A 19,754-nucleotide genomic window follows, 5' to 3' on the forward strand; every position below is an offset into this window, starting at 1 on the left:
TAGCAGGTGAATTTCTTTTCATTATATACAGTTTCCAAACATCATAAAGTTACTTCATCGTGAATTCATGATTAGAACTGCTCTAGATTGAAGTTTCTATTAATGAAGAATTAGATGGAGGTTAACGGTCAAATTTCGAAGTCTAAGTAAAAACTGTGCCACGTTGCATGATATATTTGAATGCGTACTAAGCTACTGAACTGCAGAACGACCAATGGGATATCTTTTTATGTACAAGCATATAACTTACAGTGGGCCTACAGCGTTAAATTGCTGATGTCAGGCGACTAATTCTCCTTCGAGGTGCGCTAGGTCTAGTTCGCATGCTTACGTTTGAATTTATATCGAGCTCAGTTGTTTCAGCAGTATTTTGCTTCATTTCCATTTCTTCGTAAAAAACATGCGATGTTTCATCATTGCTATTACTTCCGCTATTTGTTCCCACACTAAGTTCTTCTTGTTCACTGTCTGTATCCGTCTCACGATATTCAATCTCTGCACTGTTTCGTTTTCTGTCGTGAGATGGAGAACTGTTTTGGTTTTTTCGTTGTTCGTCTTCTTGTTCTATAAGTTCATTCCATGTTGTCTGCGCGTCTCTGAGCTTCGATATCCAGATGTTCTAAATGCGCATGAACATGTAGTAAGCACCGCATTAAAGTACTAATTGAGTGGAGTATTGTTCGTCATTAACAATTATCGACATCACATTTTAAAGAGAAGTGTATCTCAAAGGGAGGGTATATATAACAGAGAATTACCAGCATAGGCGTGGTCAGAACGGGAACAAAACGCCTAGCTGACCCCTTTCAGTAAAATGTGGCTGTGAAAACGTCTTTCTCATGCTGCACACAAACCCCCTCCCCCAGATCCTGGTTAGCCGTTAAATCATGCTACTCCACTCCTGAATATAGTAATGGCTTTAAATTTCTCCATGTACTGCTTACCTTGACGTCGTGAGAAGACGCTTGTAACGTGTGTATAGCGATGGCTTGTTTGAACCGACTAATGTGCACCAACACAAAACCATTTTTTATGGAGTTCCCTATAAACATTTTCAAGTAATTGTAGTTAACGATAAAAAGCGCTGTTGTGACGGTAAACTTTCCGTGATGAAACTATCATATGACTAATACTGTGTCGGATACACAAAAAAAGAATAGACTAAATAGATATATTCATCTCATTATCACACCTGAATATTCATCCAGATCGTAGAGAATAAACCTATCAATTGGTAGAGGCTGTAATAAATAAAATATAGAAAATAAGCTTACAATTACTTCAGTATATTTTCAATTTAAAGATTAATGTGCAATTTTTAACGGTGCAATGTTTCATGCTACTTGCATTATGAGGCCTTACGATTCTACTTTTGATATATGTAAATTTAGACGAAACTCTTGGGTTTATTGCACTCCATGCATGAATGTTTCTTGCACTTACATTTTGATGACTCTTCACTAATTTATCTCAAACGTGGAGCCAGACCAGTTAGAGGAAATTGGCTGACAGTCAAAAATTTAGTTTAATTCATGCAGCCAATTTATTCGGAATTGACGACCAATAATATGTATGAACTATTTTTTACCTGTTTCCAAACAACGTAGGTATAATCTGAGGCTTTTCTCGTCATAGACGGAGACGGAACTCCGTGAATTTCTGGTATACTGGCAGCTGCACTGATTTTCTGCAGAAAACATCTTTGCATTAGAACAAAAAACTACCAACAGCGTAGACAACAAAAAAGCTGTAAAAATTCAATACTAACAATTGGACAACAACTGCATAAGCGACCACAACATCAAAAGAAAAAACTATAACTTTTATATACCCACCCTCAGGCGGTTATTCTTCTTTGAGCCTTTTGTCAACAACAGCATGTCGTCAAACAAAAACGCAGTGATTTCAGTTTTAGCACTTTCTAAAAGGTACAAATTACAAGACATGATGCACAGATTACGAAGAAGGTATCAAAATGATAGAAAGATTGACAATGCATGACATGCGTGGTTTAGCTTGCAAAATTTCGTTTGAAACCCAGAGTTATCAATTATAAATACAAGTCTTGTACTGGGTTAGAAGGGCAGAGAAGGTTTACTGAGAACTATACATAAGGTTACCTAAATAACGTGAATGCAGCAAGGAAAATTAACTAACACCATAGGCTAACACAACAATATACACCGTATTTATACCGTTGGTATACCATCTTTAACGTACCATATAAGGTTAAAGGTCCTTCATAAATGAGCTCTCGCTTTGGACTTGCCAGAATATCTCCACATTCTTGGTGTGAGACTACATTTCGTAAGTGCTGGAAAGATAATCATAATGTTATGCAACGTATCGCCTGAATTTCATTAATTGCTGATACTTTATACGTCAGCGACGGTCGAGACCACAGTTATATATAGTGATTATTGAAGGAGAAAAATGATGATGTGAAGAAAATTAAATAACGAAATATCGCTGTTAAGACGTATTAAACGGTAAAGATGGACATCACATGCACACATAACGTCCATTTCCAGAGATAGTTTGACCAGTTTGACTGACCTCTGGGATAAAGGATTTGGGGTCCAATTCTCCGACAGATGGCCACACCAAATTCTTCTGAAAGTCTTTTAACTTTTGATAGTTTCTTATAACGGTAACATTGCCTTCAAGTTCCTCTGAAGAAATACATTTTTCGTACTGTACAGTTTTCAATGCTCACTAGAGGCAACGTACATTATAACTGATACTTACGTATGAGATCCTCAACTGATTTAATCGTCGTCGTTAATGGTGCGTGTTGGTTGTCAGCTTCGGATGTGCGTTTTCGAATGTTCTAAATTGGAACAACAAGGTTAAGCTATTCGTATATAAAAAGTGTCATCTCGAGCCGGGGTTATTAATTTGGGATTCGGGAGGTAGCTATCTTACGACCATTGTTTGCAATTTGCATATTAATGCATTCAGGAGACAGTCAAATGTGTTTTATTCCTGTGAAGAAGGAGAATCACATGAAGGAAATAGAGAAGAGAATATATGCATGCACATTCCGAATATTTTTCATGCGTTAATATTGTGATTATAAAGTGAAGTTTCGGTATTATTATACCTTCAAAAGGAGTGGATACTTTGTAAGATGTTGGAATGGAGCGACCAAGAGATCTGTAAGTTTTAATCTGTTACACCTTGGATCACTTTCACACCACTGAAACGAGACAAATTATAGGATAAAAAATGAAGCATGAAAACATGAATAAATATAAACTGCTTGTGTTTATAAAAATACTTTGGTTATAGCTAACAAAGTTAAAATGAGAATATATTACCTTGAAAAAGTCTTGGACATGTTCTGTTCGTTTGAGTGTTTCTAAGTAGTGCAATGTCTTAGTATAACTAAGACAATATTTTCCATATTGTGGATGGACTGTCCATTTGAACTAAAAGACAAATGATTACGACTTTCTAAAGTTTCCCTCACATGCAGTAGTGAATTGAACATACACAACGAAATAATATTAACGCGAAAAAAATGCCATTTAAAGAAAACAAAAAAATCCATCTGCGAAACATGTTCACTTATTTACAGCCTGTATTTACTGTATCTATGTATAATAATTGCATATATAATAAAATTCATCATTACCTTAGTAAAGGCAGTTACCACAGACGCCGTGCTTCCAAACTGATCTTTTTGTTCGTTTTTGAATAGATGGAGAAGGTCTTTGGCAAATTTAGCACTAACCTAAATAATTAAACATGCATCAATATAAACAATGATAGCAACATGTTATTTAACAATAGAAAAGACTTGTCTGATACGAAATAAAAAAAAGAAAGCGTAAATACCTCACACAGATCCTCCAGATTTGAAAAAATCTTTTTATCGTCGACAGTTACAAGAAACCCTTTATTTTGGATATCTCTCAGTGGCTCCAAAAAGCACTAAAAATCAGTTAAAAATAATTCCAAGGCAATAAGAAAGGTGCATAGTATGTAATATTTAGAAACACTATAGTAGACGTGTTTTTAATTTACTAACAGTATACGTACGATAGGAATGAGATGAAATAATTTATTTTTACTTTCTGTGTGAATGATACAATCGGACTTTCCGAAAAAAGATTTGGGGTCCCGAGGTGAAAATCAATCTTGGAGGATCCCTTCCCTCATGGGACCTTTCATCATGGGATCTCGGCAAATAGCTCACGTTCACCCAAACACTAAAGCAACCTCGTACCCAGTGTAAAATATTTAAAGAACCTATAGAGGATGTATATTGCATGTACAGGAGTAGAAATAGTACAGTACCTCTTTAAGAACAAGCAGATGTTTTGTTAAATAGACGACTTCACTGTGAAATAACTCCCAGACTGCCTCGCGTCGTTTCATTTCTGACTCAGGTAAACAAATATTGTCAACTTGTGATAATCTTCTAGACTTTCCACTTTCATCTGTAACGCTCATTAAATGTGTCCAGTGAGTGTCCTAGTAGGAAATTTCAAAAAAAAAATCTAAAACTATGCCAAAATATCCCTATATGTTTCTTTAATCAATGCCAAGGAGGGAATGCAAGCAATTATCAATGAAAAATGATCGGTGCGTGCGTGGAATGAGTGTAATGCTGTCAAAAAGCATCATTATACCTTGTATAGCGAGAGTTCAGTTTCTGAGGCAACATGAGTAGGCCGAGTTATTGTTGATAAATACTCTTTTAGATCTTCTGACATACGAAGTCTGTCTTTCTGAAGTAACTATTGTAGAGAAAGGAATTGGATAAAAATGTTTAAAAAATATGAACAAAGGGAAATCCCTACTGATTGCACATGTTCCAGATAAGATTATATAGGAAATTATTACAATGAATATTACCAATTTCTTCTTGTTTCTCAATATTGAAGACCACCTGGAACTTCGTTTGTCCTCTGCAAAACAAATCAAGAGATTATAGTTTGCATGGACAACACAACAATTTCATTACATTCAATATCAGCGGAAAGGTTGCAACTAAATAAGCCAATATACAAAATGGAATAAACCATACAACAGGCACATACAATGATACAAATATACCAAAGTCTCACCTAAAGCTAAATGAGATCCAATAACTCTCTTGCGTCCTTCAGAATTTCCTGTGTATTGAAACGAAATTATATCAAACATGTTCAGAGGTTTTCAAACCAAGGAAAAGATAAACCGATATGCAACACTAATGATATGAATGATGTCTACGAATTCTTCACCTGGTGGCTCCTCCGTCGTTACATGAAGATCCATTTGAACTGAAGATGCAGGTAACTCGACAAGAGCAGAGCGACGTCTTGAATTATGCCTCTGGCTTCGAGCTGCTTCGTATGCTTGACTATAGAAACAACCAGAATGATATGAACAATGCATGCATGATCTTCATATGAGGAGTATAGGGCAAAACTATCAAAAAATTCGCGGATTGATTATTGTATCTTTACTACCACCGAATTGCATTTTATCTCAAAGATATTTCGATGGTCACATAATTTCTAATCGCGTTTCCATTCACCACTGAGAGTGTGGTGGACGTCTGGCCCTCTCCACCTTAACAGTTTTTTAGCACGAATAGGAAAGAGTATCAGTAAAAACTGATAGATTTGATTGCATGTGCGAGCTGCATGCTGAACAATTTGCAAACGATCAAAAAGAGAAGAACTGTCTTTCGCGAGTCATCGCAAATTAAGTTTTAAATTTCAGTTGGTCTGTGGATAAATATATAGTTCCTTACATGATGTCTTCTTCGTCGTCACTTTCATGTGATATCTGAAAAAATACAGTACTAATATTACAACTACTTCCTCCCAAGGGCCATGCGCAGAACTTTTTAACTGGGAGGGATGAAAAATAATCAAAGATTTTCAATTTAAAGATTTTTCTTCCTTTTTTCATGAACATGACAGTATGTATACTATACGTTTTAAATAACGTAAGGTGAACTTTCTCTAGAAGTGCTGGTGTCCCCTGCTGTATACGGCCCTGTATACTAATTGTGCATGTCAAAGTTTATTTTCACCGCAATCAAAAACTCTTTCGTATACCTGGGAAATCTGTCCTGTGTTAAGCATTTTTTGAAATTTTCGTATGTCATCAGCAAAATCCTTTGGATTATTCTCGATATACCTTTGACGTCGCCTCTAAAAAGATGGAAAGTGAAATGTCCTATATCAGCGTATATTATTTTACGATACATTTTATAAGGCGATTTCTATCAAAGTTAACGCCTATGTCATAAATTGCCGGACATAATGAATTTCACAAGCATGGTTACATTGTAAATACCAATATAAAAATCTGTCGCTCGAAATACTTAAACTTGTCGATCTAACAAACGGACAATCTCGTATCAAGGGCCATAAGTCAAATTAAATGGCTCTGGGTACGAGATTGTGAAACGGAAGGATGGCAACTTACAGTAGCTGGTGATAAAACGCCTTCATCTTTGTCAGAATCCTCAGATGAACTTTCTCTTTCATAAGTTTTTTTACTGCTACTCTTTTTCGACCTTCGTTCACTTTTGGTATTATTGTCAGCTGGTAAAGATCTCGTTGATATGTGATGTGGTACAAATTTTGATCTAGGAAAATCCGCCGTGTATCTTCGAGAATTCGGCTGAAAGTAAAGTATCAATTTACAACTGATTATTCCCAGCATACGATGCCAAAACAAATCATTTTTGCTTTCCTGCAGGTAAATCAGTAAACTCGTAAAAAAGATTTTAAAAATTTCGGGAAGTGTTGAATACAACATCTTTAATTGGTTATACCGGGTTTTCCGGTGACGCCAAATCATCGCTGTTTCCCTCGCTGTTGCTGTGAAATTGTCTTTTGTTCAGTGCTGAAGGCAGGGACTGGGAATGAAGATGAAGTGTCTGAAGAGAAACACTTGGTGGAGAAAGAAACTTTTCAGAAAATTCGTCCTATAGGAAAAACAACAAAGAAAATGTTGAATGAGAAAACGATATCAAAGATTTTTTAAAAACGTGGAAAAAAGTGGTTTTATACACCACCATATAAGCAAGCTACAGTTCGCTTCGTTGAAATTGTGTACAACTTTGGTAATCTGGACCCAATCTAACATACACTATATGATCTCTTTGGTAAATGTATTAATCCAATAGAAAATTTTTCTTTAATGACATTATTATATTTACCTCATGCTTTGGTGTTTGACAGGGTGAATTACTTTCCACTGACGACGCCGATTGAGTCACTGAATACAAAAAAGAATGAGCAAAGCGTGCTATGTTTCAGTATAAAAAATGTTTTGGTATAGTTTGCATAGAGTAGTATATATCTTTTATAATTTATAATGATATATTCGTATGAGAATATCTCGTGCTCAGTCTTACTTTCGCTTGAAATAGAACTTCGATTGACAGCCGACTCCTCGTCTACCACATCCAAATTTGGAAATGAAATGATTTTTTTCTCGTTCAATCGTCCGTTGAGAGATGCATTCATTACATTCACAGTGCTGTTAATTGTTCCACTCGAAGCCGATCTTTTATGCAGTGCTAAACCAAGATCATCAATATGCTCGCTATCTTGACTGCCCAGACTCGCTGATCTCGTCCGAACTTCTGGATCCAATGAGTCAGTTCCGTCATCATCGACAGTACCTATTAAGAGAATTTTTTATGTTATTAGAGAATGCCCTTTGTCTACGTGAGTAAAGCCGTATTGCAGATGTGCATTGCTGATATACCTTTTATAATGCTTGGGGAACTTTTCGTCTTGAATAATTCCCTGCTTTGTTTGGGGGACCGAGCCATCCTCTTCTCTTTACAAGCGCTTTTATCTTTGTCCGTATTTACAAATTTATCAAAATTATTTTCACATAGCTTGGTATTCTCCTCAATGCCATGTTTGTCAACAAACAAATCTTCTGTTGAGGTAATTTGGTTTCTGTTGTTTTTTCTAAGATCATCGGTTGAAGTACTTTGGTCCACTGTTTCTCTAGTTTGAATATTATCTAAATTAAGCCTGGCGTGTTTCCTATGTTCGTCATTATAATTCCGTGTAGGTTGGCAATCATTACCATTCACTAACACAGGTGTCTCATCCCCATTCATATCTAAATTAAGGAAATAATCAACAGAAAATGAACATTGCATTCACAGTTTGATTGTGCGCTCCCTTCGTTTTTGCAAGTGAAGTAACAAAAAAAATTGTTATAGACTGCAACAGTTATACATACCATACAGTAGCTTTATATTCGACTAAAACCAGGGCGCTTATATATGGTAAAAGGAAACATACTTTTCCCTTTTTTTTATATGATGGAGGAAATAACAGTGGCGTAGCCAGCCCCACAATTTTGTCATGCTATGCTAATATTTTGGTGATCATTAACTGTAAAAAAAATAAATTTCTAAAGAAACGAATAATGATAATAGCATAAAATTTGCATAGCATGACTAAATCGTCAGGCTGGCTACGCCACTGGCCGAAATAATATTTGAAATTATTAATTATTCTCTATCCAACTCAATAACGACCATTAGGGGGCATTTTACGGCCTTCAGTATTTTATACAGGATATAATACAACCTTAGCAGCCCAAATGGGCCAAAACCGCCAAATCTGCGTAATAAATTTCGGAAATTTCCAAATAAGTGTGACACAGTGGTGTGATAATGTAATGTGGCAGTGGAAGCACCGGTAAATGCAAGAAACTAGTAGATAGGATCAAAACAGCTATTAAAGAAAAATGTTTATAAAAGTGTATAGCCCTGGAAGTTTGGAAACATATTGGAATCAAAGGTAAGCTAAAAGAATATAAAAGGTTTCAAAAATAAACATCGTGCATGGTCCGTGACATGATCGTAACCTGGTACAATTTATTATAACACATAAAAAGTGGTACTGATAAGTGGTCTGATACGCAAGCGTGCTGTATAACAGGTTTGAACAATGTCATTGCTTTGCTTATCACTTTCCTGCCAATAGTCTATAGTTAGCGATGTAGTTCAATATGATTGAGTCTGAACTGTGTGTATAAACATAGAATGAAGTCAGTAAACAATATATATTGGTAACACAACAAAGTCAAAGTGCATGGGCAGTCAAAGTTGTGCGATCCTGTCAAAATTGCAACAAGCTCATATCTTTCCCATTGTATTTATATAAAATTGTTAATAAAAAAATAATAAGTTCTGGGTTATTATATGTGTGAAGAAATCAGTGTAAAAACATGAAAATTGCGGGAACGACTAAAAATCGAAGTACTTCATATAAACGTGGATATTAAAATCTTCCGGAGAGATGCAATACGCATTTAAATTAGATTATATTTTCGACATGCTCTCAATAGAAAGAGGAAGCATATAGTGGAAATAGCTTTAAATTGTGGATTTTAAGTTTGCAAAGTTGCAAGCAAAGCTGCTGCATGTAGGTATATACCAACTATACAAAGTATATTTATGATTGCGTAACTGTTTACAAATGCAACTTTAAAAATATTTATATGTTTCATACCAGAATGCTGTAATCTTGGTTTGTTTTCGTAGTCTTTAAGTTTTAAGTACATCAATCGGTTATCATGAGCGAGCTTTTGAAATGTTTTGATAGCTTTCATCTCTCGCTGTAGGGCGTTGTGTAAGCGTTCACGGAGTATCCTGTTCTCGGACTTCACCATCTCAAATCTCTCTTCCGGATTTGCAATATTGGACATATCATCAATCAATTCTCCCAAGTTACCATTCGTTCGTAAATGTGCGATATCAAATATATAATCCTGGGGATAAACTAATGCTGGAAGGCCGTCGCTTTCTTTCAAACTATCAAGTATGTCTCTCTGAATTCTGATCTTCGCATCATCATTCGATTTTCTATACCCATATGAAAATTTATCCCGCCGATTTTTCGGCGTTGGTGATGTACCGGCGCGGACTTTATCAATTAGTGATTTGTTGGTTTCCTCAACGCGTTCTGTTGTCGACATGATAGACACACACTGTCATAAAAATAGAAGATATAAGCTGTTAGAACTAGATTAAGATAGAATGACGTAAAGCTGAGCAAACGCAGGCCATATAGGGATAAAGAATTGTACCTACATATACATCTCTACACAAAATAGAAAAAAATCTTGCCCCAGATAGTTCTCATACCTACAGTGGGCTTGTTTGTTTCTTTTTAGGTTAGCTATATTTTAACTGTTGGTACGCGGGGCACACGCTGTATAATTGGAATTCACTTGTTGGGCAACAAAAACTACTTATTAGAAAAATATTTAAATTTCAGGTAAGTCTGTAATCTGAATTCTTTCAAATTCTACAAAGCAAACCATGACAATTTAATAGTATAATACTTATGATTTATTGCGGTGCATTATCTGCATAGCAGCACGGATGAAAAGCGTACTTGCGCTATGGTGGAACCGCATAATATGAGGGATAACCTCGCTAAATGGTATATTGATCAACACTCGCATAAACATGCTATAGCTATAACAAGGTATATGGGTATACAATAACAGTAGATCTATCTATACCTGTGTAGTACAACTGTACAAAAGTCTCTATGAAGAAAAGAACACGCGTATTGCTATGCTGGCTCCAAACATCACATGAATTTGTCATGTCTCTGAGCTGTTTCATCGCTCTCTAGTGTAAGCGCGCTTTAATGCTATAGTAAGTGTAACTTGGTGGCGACCAGTCTATACTGCATCACACAAATCCTCGATGATGCGGAAAAAGTCGGCAGGCAATATTTTGATAAGGGACTGGGGAGGGGGGATGACAGCAGACACGCAACGACGTGATACTATTCCAGGAAAGCCTTGACTTTCTTATATCATGATTAAAGAAGGATTAAAATACTTAAAGTATTCTGATCATTCATTCTCTTAGAGATTGAGAGTGGAGGCACAAAAATATCCTTAATATTAAGAACGGATATGGATGATGTAGGGTTATAAGCATATCCGGCGTTGATTCAATTTCTTATACTTCTGAAGACTATGGAAGACGATCGAAGCTTTAAAGTGGGGTTCAAACCAGTGGCTGATCGAAAAATTTCCGGCAGTTCCGTGAGAAAAATACTTTGGTCTCACCAAACTGCAGTCATGCGCATCCCCTTTTCATGGTATGACGTATTTGTTGATCAGATAACATTAAGATACAACACAAATATATATTTATGTATATATAGCTCTATAGAGATAGTTGAATGGATATGTTGTTAAATAATACTGTAATGATGGCGTTTCCACTTTTTACAGAGCATAGGTTATCTTATATGTGTTTATCTTATATATGCTTGACTATAAAAAATAATAAAATAAGCGATATTGAAATATACTGCAGTGCTGGGCAAAGCAACCAGAGTTGCTTAAATCGAAAGTATTGGAATGTATGTGTTGACTCCTGCGTGCGTGCATGGCTCAGCATCATTCCTCTTCTTGAAAGAAAATCGAAGAGATAAGTCCGTTGCATTCACGATAACTTTCCCTAGCTCCAGCAAGGTTTAGCGTCCCCATACAGCTTGACTTTTATATATATAACCTTTAATTATTATCACATACAAATTATTAGGATTAATACCGATTAAACCACTAAAATTATCACTGCATGTAACAAAAATATTTTGAATATTTCTCATAACCTTGGATTAATATTCATGGTAAAATGGATTAATGTAACATTTAAACGAGGTCAGGGTGCAAAGGGTAGTAATAATTATAATATCAGTATCAATATACACGAATACAACCATCTTATTTAGAGGCTTGCAAAACTTCGAACTAACGCAGCAGTATGCATAATAAACAAACAATAGTTTATACAAACTCAAAAGGAATCAAAAGAGTGCGCCACCTATCTTTCTCTGATCTATGATGTAGTTAGATCCCTAAACTCCCCGCTAGAAACTTTTAACTATAGTTAGTGACAGAATTGACCAATCAGAGTAATTTATTTGTTAGTTAACTACGATTTAACTACGTAAAATGTAGTTAAGAGGTTTGTACAACCGGCCCCATTATAATCAGTGATGCAAGGCAGTGATAACTCCTATACGGTAAGTCGGTAACGCTGTTGCTATTATATCATACAGCATTCCCAGTCTAGAATTGAATTCCTCCATGACAATGTGAAAATTATTTCTGATTAATTCACAGCCATATAAACAAAACACTTTATACTTTGACAAGACGGCCGCGATGTTTAAGAATTAGAATTAAGGTAATGTAAACAATTTACACAGTTAATGCTAGATTGTTCATTAATCATTGTTACCTTTTGTGAAGTTATATTATACAAAAGTGGAACGCAGATACTGTGATTGTATGAGTATAAAATAGCAAGGTTTCCATATGCGAAATCATGAACATTATTATTCAGAATTAAAAAGGATTATATCGTTGTTGCTCAATTCGGATTAAATAAAGTTTATTTAGCTACTGTCACTGTCATATGCTACACTGTCAGTAACTCTGATATATGGTTGATCCATGCATTGTTAAAGTGTAAAATCTTATCTCGTAATTTCAATACCATAGATTCGTAACATTCATTCATACAGCCTGAGAAAGTGGCTTGTATTGATCACGGAGTAATCAGTTATCAAGTCAGACAAGTCCATGCTCATTATAAGCTTCAACAAAGATGTCGGAATTAACGAGACGGAGGTGTCGGGACATCAGAAGTTAAAACCCAAACAAGGAAGCGCTGCGTTCGTTACATGTCTGTTACAACAGGCTATTTAAATATAATCATAGAATATAAGTATTTCTCTACACCAGTCAAAACTTTGAACCCACTTACTGATTTTTGTTGTGCCAAAGCAATTCATCGGTGATTAACTTTTACCAAGTTTATACTACATGAAAATACCACCGCCGTAATCCAAGGAATATTTGAAATTTCATGATAGCTTGATTTTCTATAGGTCACGCAGGATGCCCATTTCATGCACTGATTTGTTTGTATTTAAATTCCTTCAGTTTACATAATTTATTTATCATATGACTCCTCTCCTGCACTCAAACGTAATAAGTGTTCTTGCTATGTTCAATGATAAACGCAAAGTATAGTGAAGTCAAACAGAGAATGCATCATAAAAATAGCCATTGTGAGAGAGATAGGTACTAAATGTTCTTGGGTAGTTAAACTAATTTTAGTGGCAAACGCATGTTTGATAGTTTACTGATATCACGTGCCTAAAAATACGACCTATCGGTTTACGACAGTGCAGACAGACAGCCTTATCACGACGTGATAAAAGAGAAACACCTGCACGTTCGCTTTCATAAACATTGATTACATATAAGAAATATGGTACAATGAGATCTTTGGTAAAGATACTTGATCAAGGTATTTTGTACAGGTATTTATGAAAACGTCCAAATCGTACTGACCACAGTGATTTCTTGGTTCATGAGTTGGTTAAAGTTAAAGATGATGATTTATATAAAAATGCGATACTGAAAACATTTGAAATCATGTGTTCTTCGAGTGGTGTCACTCGTGCTTGTTATAGAATATATACCTGCAGATAATTCTCCTGTGTATGCATGTTATAATATTTTCAGTGTTTCTCTATGGCAACAATTGGGCTGTTCACAGTCAGATAACGAAGATTGAAATACTTTTCCACATATAGAGAAGATGAAGTTACTGATAAGTGATAATAAGGGCCTTATTTCATTTAAGTGGTACAGAACAATGACAAATGTTTGAAGTGTATATCAAATGTTTCGTACTGGCACATCGACAGTCATTATATACGCCTTAATTACAATGAAATAGCGGCTAGTTCAAATGAACCAATATTTACCTTGCTAAATGTCGCGCACACCCCCTACTCGTTGGGTCAGTATTAGGGGTCAGTAACACTTAGCAGTAGGCAAGTACCCAACAGGGTCGATAAAAAGAATTGAAGGCATAACTTAATAACTGAAATCAAACCAGCTGGAAAATCTCAGATTAATTCGCAATTTGTATATACAATTACGATGATCATATATATCTAAATATTTTGCTCCTTCAGAAAGCCGAAATATATTTACATACTAACTCAAGAAAATTCAGACACACTTCAATAATAATTATATACTACTCCTATACTGGTCGCGTATATATAGTATGCTATTATAGAATATGCGGCTATATATTAAGCATAAATAGGTAGTTCAAGCACGTCGGGATAAAAATGGTACGGGTGTCAGTTTTTTCCGTGCCGTACCAAATATCCCGCGTAGTGTAAACGTGGCTTTAGACTCCTATTATTATAGTATTGGTTTAGTCATATAAAACAAAATATGAATGATATACATTGAATACGTGCAAAATGTCAGAGGGGAGTCAAGTGCCTTAATTTGTTGCCCTTTCGGATCAAGTTAGGCAAAAGCGTCTTCTTAGATACAAAGAAAAAACTGGATATAGCCAACTTTTACACTGTATCATTGATTTGTATACTGTATCAAGGTCTATTTTCATTTGTTTATATTAGATTCCTTGAAAAGAGCGAATCCTGGGTATATATATAGCGTTGCCATTGCATGCATATCGCTTTACCAGTTTGCCGCCGTGAAAAGGTGATATAACATGACATACGCTACGTAATGTCTGTAGCTACGTTATGTATAATATCTAGAAAGAATTCATGCCCCATGCATTGATATTGTAATAAATATATACCACATATAACTGTATAGTTGAGTACGATTGCTTCACTCGCGTGAATGGCAACCGTTAAATGGATTCAACAGGCCGTAATTATATACACTGATAATCTTCGAGTGTATGAATCATATTTTCAAGGTGACATATATATTATACACTTATAGTCATTCACGTGTGGCGCTGTAAAACATACTACTACCGCTTCGTTTCAACTATATCATTTCAAATATACTGAACACTGGATTGGTGAATTGAATAACATTTCACAACGAAATTCAAGTTTACCTGCAATACACGCTCCTGATTATGAATATATTTGCTTAAAATTTAAACGCCGTTAGCATCAGTATAATGAATGAAAACGTAGCTTGCCTCCTACGTCCAGATCCTCTGCCTTTGTCTTTGATCACATATTCTGCTTCAGGAAACTTGAGAATCTTTTCTGAAACAAACATATATAGAAATCTATAAATATAAGTCAATAGTAAAAGATATCCTATTAAATGCACAGCCGTTTCTAGCGTAGACAAGAAAAACATGAATTATTAATAACGTTTATAAACCACGCATTTATGCAATTGTGATCTTTTTGAAATTATAACTGCAACCAAAAGATGTAACTACGCTGTCACCGCATAAGATGAGTTCATTGTCAAGAAGACAATCCGCCTCCGCCCTCCGGAGTTCAATCTCAAACGTTGAAAGAGTTTTCCGGCAAAGAGTTTTGTTCTAAGGGCAATTGAAACGCCTTTTGGAGCTAATGAAATGTACAAAAGGACTTCGATTTTCACGCTATTTTATTCAAAATTTATGTGACAAGCCAATTTGCCCAGAGTTAAGAACTCAGTCTCGTTGTCACCTGCTTCGGGTGGAAGAGGGCAAGCCCTTGGAGCTGGAGCTTAAATGGCCCAAATTGTCCTATAGAATGTGAAATACTATAATGCATTTAAGCGTGGCTCTCTTCAGTAAGCATAGACACAGAGGTAGCAATATAAACCTACGCGATACGGGCATGGCAGTCTTCCACATTAGATGATTGCATTAATTTGCATTAGTCGCTGGTTGTTCTTCTGCTCATGCCGGCCCCATGCCGGCCCCATCCTCACTTCTTTCATATGCTTATTTGCTTAGACTTAGATTTCTGTCGCTGGTGAAAACAACGTTTAATACATCAACTCTGCCTGTTCCGTGATAATCAGTGACGTGAAAAATACATACCGAACAGTTTCTGCAACTTCACATGTGAAACGGCGCTTGGAAAAGTTATAGCTATATCTACATGCAGAAATTTGACAGGTTTTTGAGTTGTTGAAATACCTGCCTGAATATTTTCACCGTGTGAACAAACGAAAATAATTCTGCTATTTATATAAGCCTTTACCTGCCTCCAACTATAGGTTTACGCTAAATCCATTTTGAAAATCAGCTCACTAATAGTCCACTTTAAACATAAAACGCAGACACAAATGATACGGCAACTTTTTGTACTTTTGATTCCTAAACTGATTTTGAAACTTTCTCGTAATCATATATTGTACTCAGTTTGAACCAGTCAGTGTCCAACATAGGTTTGAAAATAAACAATAGAAAATGAGGCATCTATTGTTTTTGAGAAGCACGACGTTTTAAACAGGCGTTATTTTTTACGTTTATTCTAGAAGCTAAGTATCAGCAGGTATCCGTCACGTGTCTATTGTTTTTTTCCTATAACTAATTAATAGCTATGCTTTCAGATTTTCGTTGGAAACAGGAACTATTATTTGCATATATAAATTGAATTTCCTGGAAATATAATCGTGTAGTTACTCAAGTTGTATGTATATAATTTTGTGTCGCCACATGCACAGAGCAAATTGTATGCATTACGCATTATTCCTGATATTATAAGTGCAGAAGTGCGCAGTATGCCCCTTTTCACATTGCGCTCACGTGAAAATATTTAGCTTGTTTATTTGTCACGTGTAATAGTGAAGAACTTTTCACGTTTGCATTAAATTCACGATAACTGATTACAATAAAAATGCAAAAGATATCCACGAATAAATATTACCACTGATCCATCAACTTACCATTTTCTAAGATCTATGCCGTGACTATGCGAAAAATTAATGCAGTATAGCGTTTGAGCCACTTAGGCCCTTTTTGAGCAGTATTGAAATTCGTTGTAATCCGGTAATGAGTGAGTAATGAGACATATCATTCATCAGCTCGCAACGGCTTTGACGGCTTTGCTGAGCCAAACGCGTTTTTCCAGATATCCCGATAGACACTTTAGTCCGCTTTTAAAGGAAAAATATAAAAATGCACAATGCAGCTCACAAATCACTAGCTCGTAATTCTAGACTGCGTTCACGGGACACCCATGCATAAATCACATTATATATTCACGGTCACGTATAGAAACTATCGATCACGTATACATCAAAGAATAATTAAATACGCAATCACGATTCACGAGTAAAAAACACTCCAATCACGCTTCACGCGAGAAGTATAGGAGACCCTACGACCGCACAAATTATCCATTGACTTACGTAATTATGTTTATCTGCGATTGCGTATTACATGCATACGAACTCATAATTACATGATATCTTTTGATTTGACGCACAAGGGGTATAATTACTTGAAATATTATGCTTTCATATGCTCAGTGAAGTCGTAAATTTTCAACAGCTTGTATTTATAACAGCCCATGTAATTCTAGGAATCTTTGACATACATAGAAACAGGTTCTGTTCTGTTGCCGGTTCTGTGAAGTTTTCTGAAATGAATACCCTTGCCGTGATACACCTTTCCCATTAAACATGGCCCCCGCAAACAGTTTCCCATTTTGGAAAGCCCGAATCGGATTTTGAAACAGGTGAAAAGTAAATAAACTGTACATATCAGATTGCAATTAATGTGAACTCAGCTACTCAAAACTCGCTCAAAAGTTTCATAGAAAACTGCATATTAAATAAAATACACAGAATAACCATGTAAGAAAGATGCATCTGAACTGGTTGGAAACAGCACCGAACTCTAAACGATCGAGGTGCCAATACATCAGACAAAGTACACATCACCCATCCCATCTTATCAATTGTATGACAGCAAGTTTCTTCCCACGCTTTTATCTCCGCCAGTTGGTAGTATATAGACTATACTCTTTTGCATGTCTTTGTTACAAACAACTCTGGAGACATGCATACGCTGCATACATATATATGCCTATATCTATATGTTCCGTTCAATTTTCAATGCATCAAGTTGGACGGAATAACAATAACATAGTGGGGTGTCTTGTTTTTGTAAACCGTCATATATTTTTTCGAAACATTATGGGTAATTGTAGTGCAGCTTTAGGCGAAGATGGGATAAAGCGTATCCCTGCCTCGCAAATTAAAGAGCGTTTGCACGAGGAACAGTAAGGAAACATCCAACATTATTCAAATCAACAACACACCTTTATACGGATGGAAGAGGCCATCTGCGAAAAAAACCCGGCTAAAATAGCACTCTTAGACATAGTTGGTTTTTATCTTGATATCTTTTGATTTGACGCACAACGCTAATCCATAGGGAGCAGGTGTCTTCATTTGTATATAAATCAGTATATTTATCTTGAAGGGTGGGTAGTATATAATGTACTGTATTGTTATTTTTAAGAAGAAATTAGCTTGTTTAGGTGAAGATTCATAAAAACAGAGCGAAAGGGCGAAAGTGTTTCTAGAAATGAATGATTATTAGTCATTAATTGACTTTACTATAAATTGTGCAATCTTTCAGACTTTCTTATGCAAACTTCAACATACCTGACGTATATATAGCCATTAGGTAAAAACTTAAAAGCGCATCTTTAGGTTTAACCTTCTTTAAGTGAATCGCATGCATTGCCAACTTTATATAACGCCATGCACGGTCCGCGATTCATTCGTGCATGCCCCCCCCCCATGCATGCCCCCCCCCCATGCACAATCAATGCGTGCACGATTTCCAACGCACTTGTAGGATCTGAGTTACACAATTACAGGGATACCATTAACCTATATCATTCATTGTTGATATACAATTTGCATCACCTATATGCCTTATAGTATATTGAGTATATATTAGCTTGACAAAAAAGAGCCATCCGGAATTGATCCATAGGCAGGGCATGATAATAATCCGTACTTTCAGTAGAGATAGTAGATTGACTAGAATATGTTACGATATTTAGAGCAATATATGCCTTTTAAATTCCAGAGAACGGATGGTTATTAGCATGTGTTACAATTTTTCGTGCAATAATATAAAGAGCACCGTTTTAATGACTGTATTTATGATGCGAGCATTTCCCTTCACTACCACTGACCTTAAACCTTTCGAACTGTTTGTCTTCAGTGCCCCGTGGATCAGTTGCGTCTGCTTATTCGTCACTCATATCTCACACTGTACCATTCAAATACACGAGACACTACACATCGGTCAAGTATCCAGCCACGGGTATCCACGCATACACACATTAATCAACAAACCTTACAATACATTATATTGAACCAGAGGTTTTTAATTTGGTTTTCTTAAGCTGTGCCTCTGTTTTTTAAAGCCATCTTTTGAATATATCCTCTGTGTATTTCGACGATACTGACAGTTTGTTGTCCGTCTAGTTATTTGGCGATAAATTTGTAGTCCTATTAAGTGTCAAACTAGTCAAATTTTCAAAGCATCGACAAACTCATTAAAGCCCTCATTAACCGCGCTAGTTGTACTCAAGATATGACGTCATAACAAAACGACGACTTCAGAAAGACCGCTGTATATATACCAAATGAAAAACAATATAAAGACACTGTGTTCTTCCAATTCATCAAGTACCTTTAGATATTTACGAATCATGCGATTCCGGAACAGATAACTATCAGTTAAATGCTCTTTTTTAATGTCAAACGAGAGTTTTTGTGAAAAGAAATGGCATCTCAATATACGTTAACATGTTTGCAATAGAATTTGTGTGTTGATATAGCCTCTTGAGAGCTGTTTATCAAATATCATTGGTTTGCACAATCTAAATAAGCTGAGGTATGAGAATGTGTTTACACGATACTGGCGAAAATTAATCCTATATAAATTATAAATTGTA

At 35.8% G+C, this 19,754-nt stretch overlaps 1 protein-coding gene and 1 long non-coding RNA gene across 6 annotated transcripts; one reads left to right on the forward strand and one right to left on the reverse strand.

The window, feature by feature from the left end:
• Positions 1 to 90: 90 nt before the first annotated feature.
• Positions 91 to 19,352, reverse strand: LOC114523758 (rho guanine nucleotide exchange factor 11-like). Of its 5 annotated transcripts, none has more exons than XM_028544797.1 (27): positions 18,987 to 19,352; positions 15,020 to 15,089; positions 9,498 to 9,975; positions 7,726 to 8,094; positions 7,370 to 7,639; positions 7,172 to 7,230; positions 6,785 to 6,937; positions 6,433 to 6,630; positions 6,060 to 6,155; positions 5,750 to 5,784; positions 5,235 to 5,353; positions 5,076 to 5,123; positions 4,864 to 4,916; positions 4,638 to 4,745; positions 4,303 to 4,479; positions 3,841 to 3,936; positions 3,638 to 3,736; positions 3,321 to 3,431; positions 3,104 to 3,199; positions 2,749 to 2,830; positions 2,557 to 2,672; positions 2,221 to 2,314; positions 1,836 to 1,921; positions 1,589 to 1,687; positions 1,193 to 1,241; positions 945 to 1,042; positions 91 to 619 (listed from the first exon to the last, which is right to left on the reverse strand). In XM_028544797.1, exons 3-27 carry the CDS (start codon positions 9,961 to 9,963, stop codon positions 266 to 268), a joined length of 3,531 nt encoding a protein of 1,176 aa, XP_028400598.1. In that variant the 5' UTR covers positions 9,964 to 9,975; positions 15,020 to 15,089; positions 18,987 to 19,352; the 3' UTR covers positions 91 to 265. The 5 variants fall into 5 exon arrangements, with proteins under 5 accessions (XP_028400598.1, XP_028400592.1, XP_028400613.1 ...); XM_028544791.1 differs by having other exon boundaries at positions 14,933 to 15,089; XM_028544812.1 differs by lacking the exon at positions 15,020 to 15,089.
• Positions 12,018 to 12,775, forward strand: LOC114523804. Its single transcript, XR_003687058.1, has 3 exons — positions 12,018 to 12,041; positions 12,142 to 12,205; positions 12,523 to 12,775. It is a non-coding gene; the product is annotated as an uncharacterized LOC114523804 (long non-coding RNA).
• Positions 19,353 to 19,754: the final 402 nt, after the last annotated feature.

The sequence above is a fragment of the Dendronephthya gigantea genome, unplaced genomic scaffold (assembly GCF_004324835.1).
Source record: "Dendronephthya gigantea isolate DGI-Jeju-01 unplaced genomic scaffold, DenGig_1.0 000001F, whole genome shotgun sequence".
Classification (NCBI taxonomy): domain Eukaryota; kingdom Metazoa; phylum Cnidaria; class Anthozoa; order Malacalcyonacea; family Nephtheidae; genus Dendronephthya; species Dendronephthya gigantea.

What these genes read in the sequence shown, in the direction of transcription:
- LOC114523758 (XM_028544812.1), bottom strand. Translation starts at nt 9,963, where the DNA reads ATGTCGACAACAGAACGCGTTGAGGAAACCAACAAATCACTAATTGAT. An exon ending in ATCTGCTTGTTCTTAAAGAG is followed by an intron (nt 3,937 to 4,302) that starts GTACTGTACTAT and finishes ACTGATTTTTAG; the next exon opens with TGCTTTTTGGAGCCACTGAG. An exon ending in TGGTAACTGCCTTTACTAAG is followed by an intron (nt 3,432 to 3,637) that starts GTAATGATGAAT and finishes TTTGTCTTTTAG; the next exon opens with TTCAAATGGACAGTCCATCC.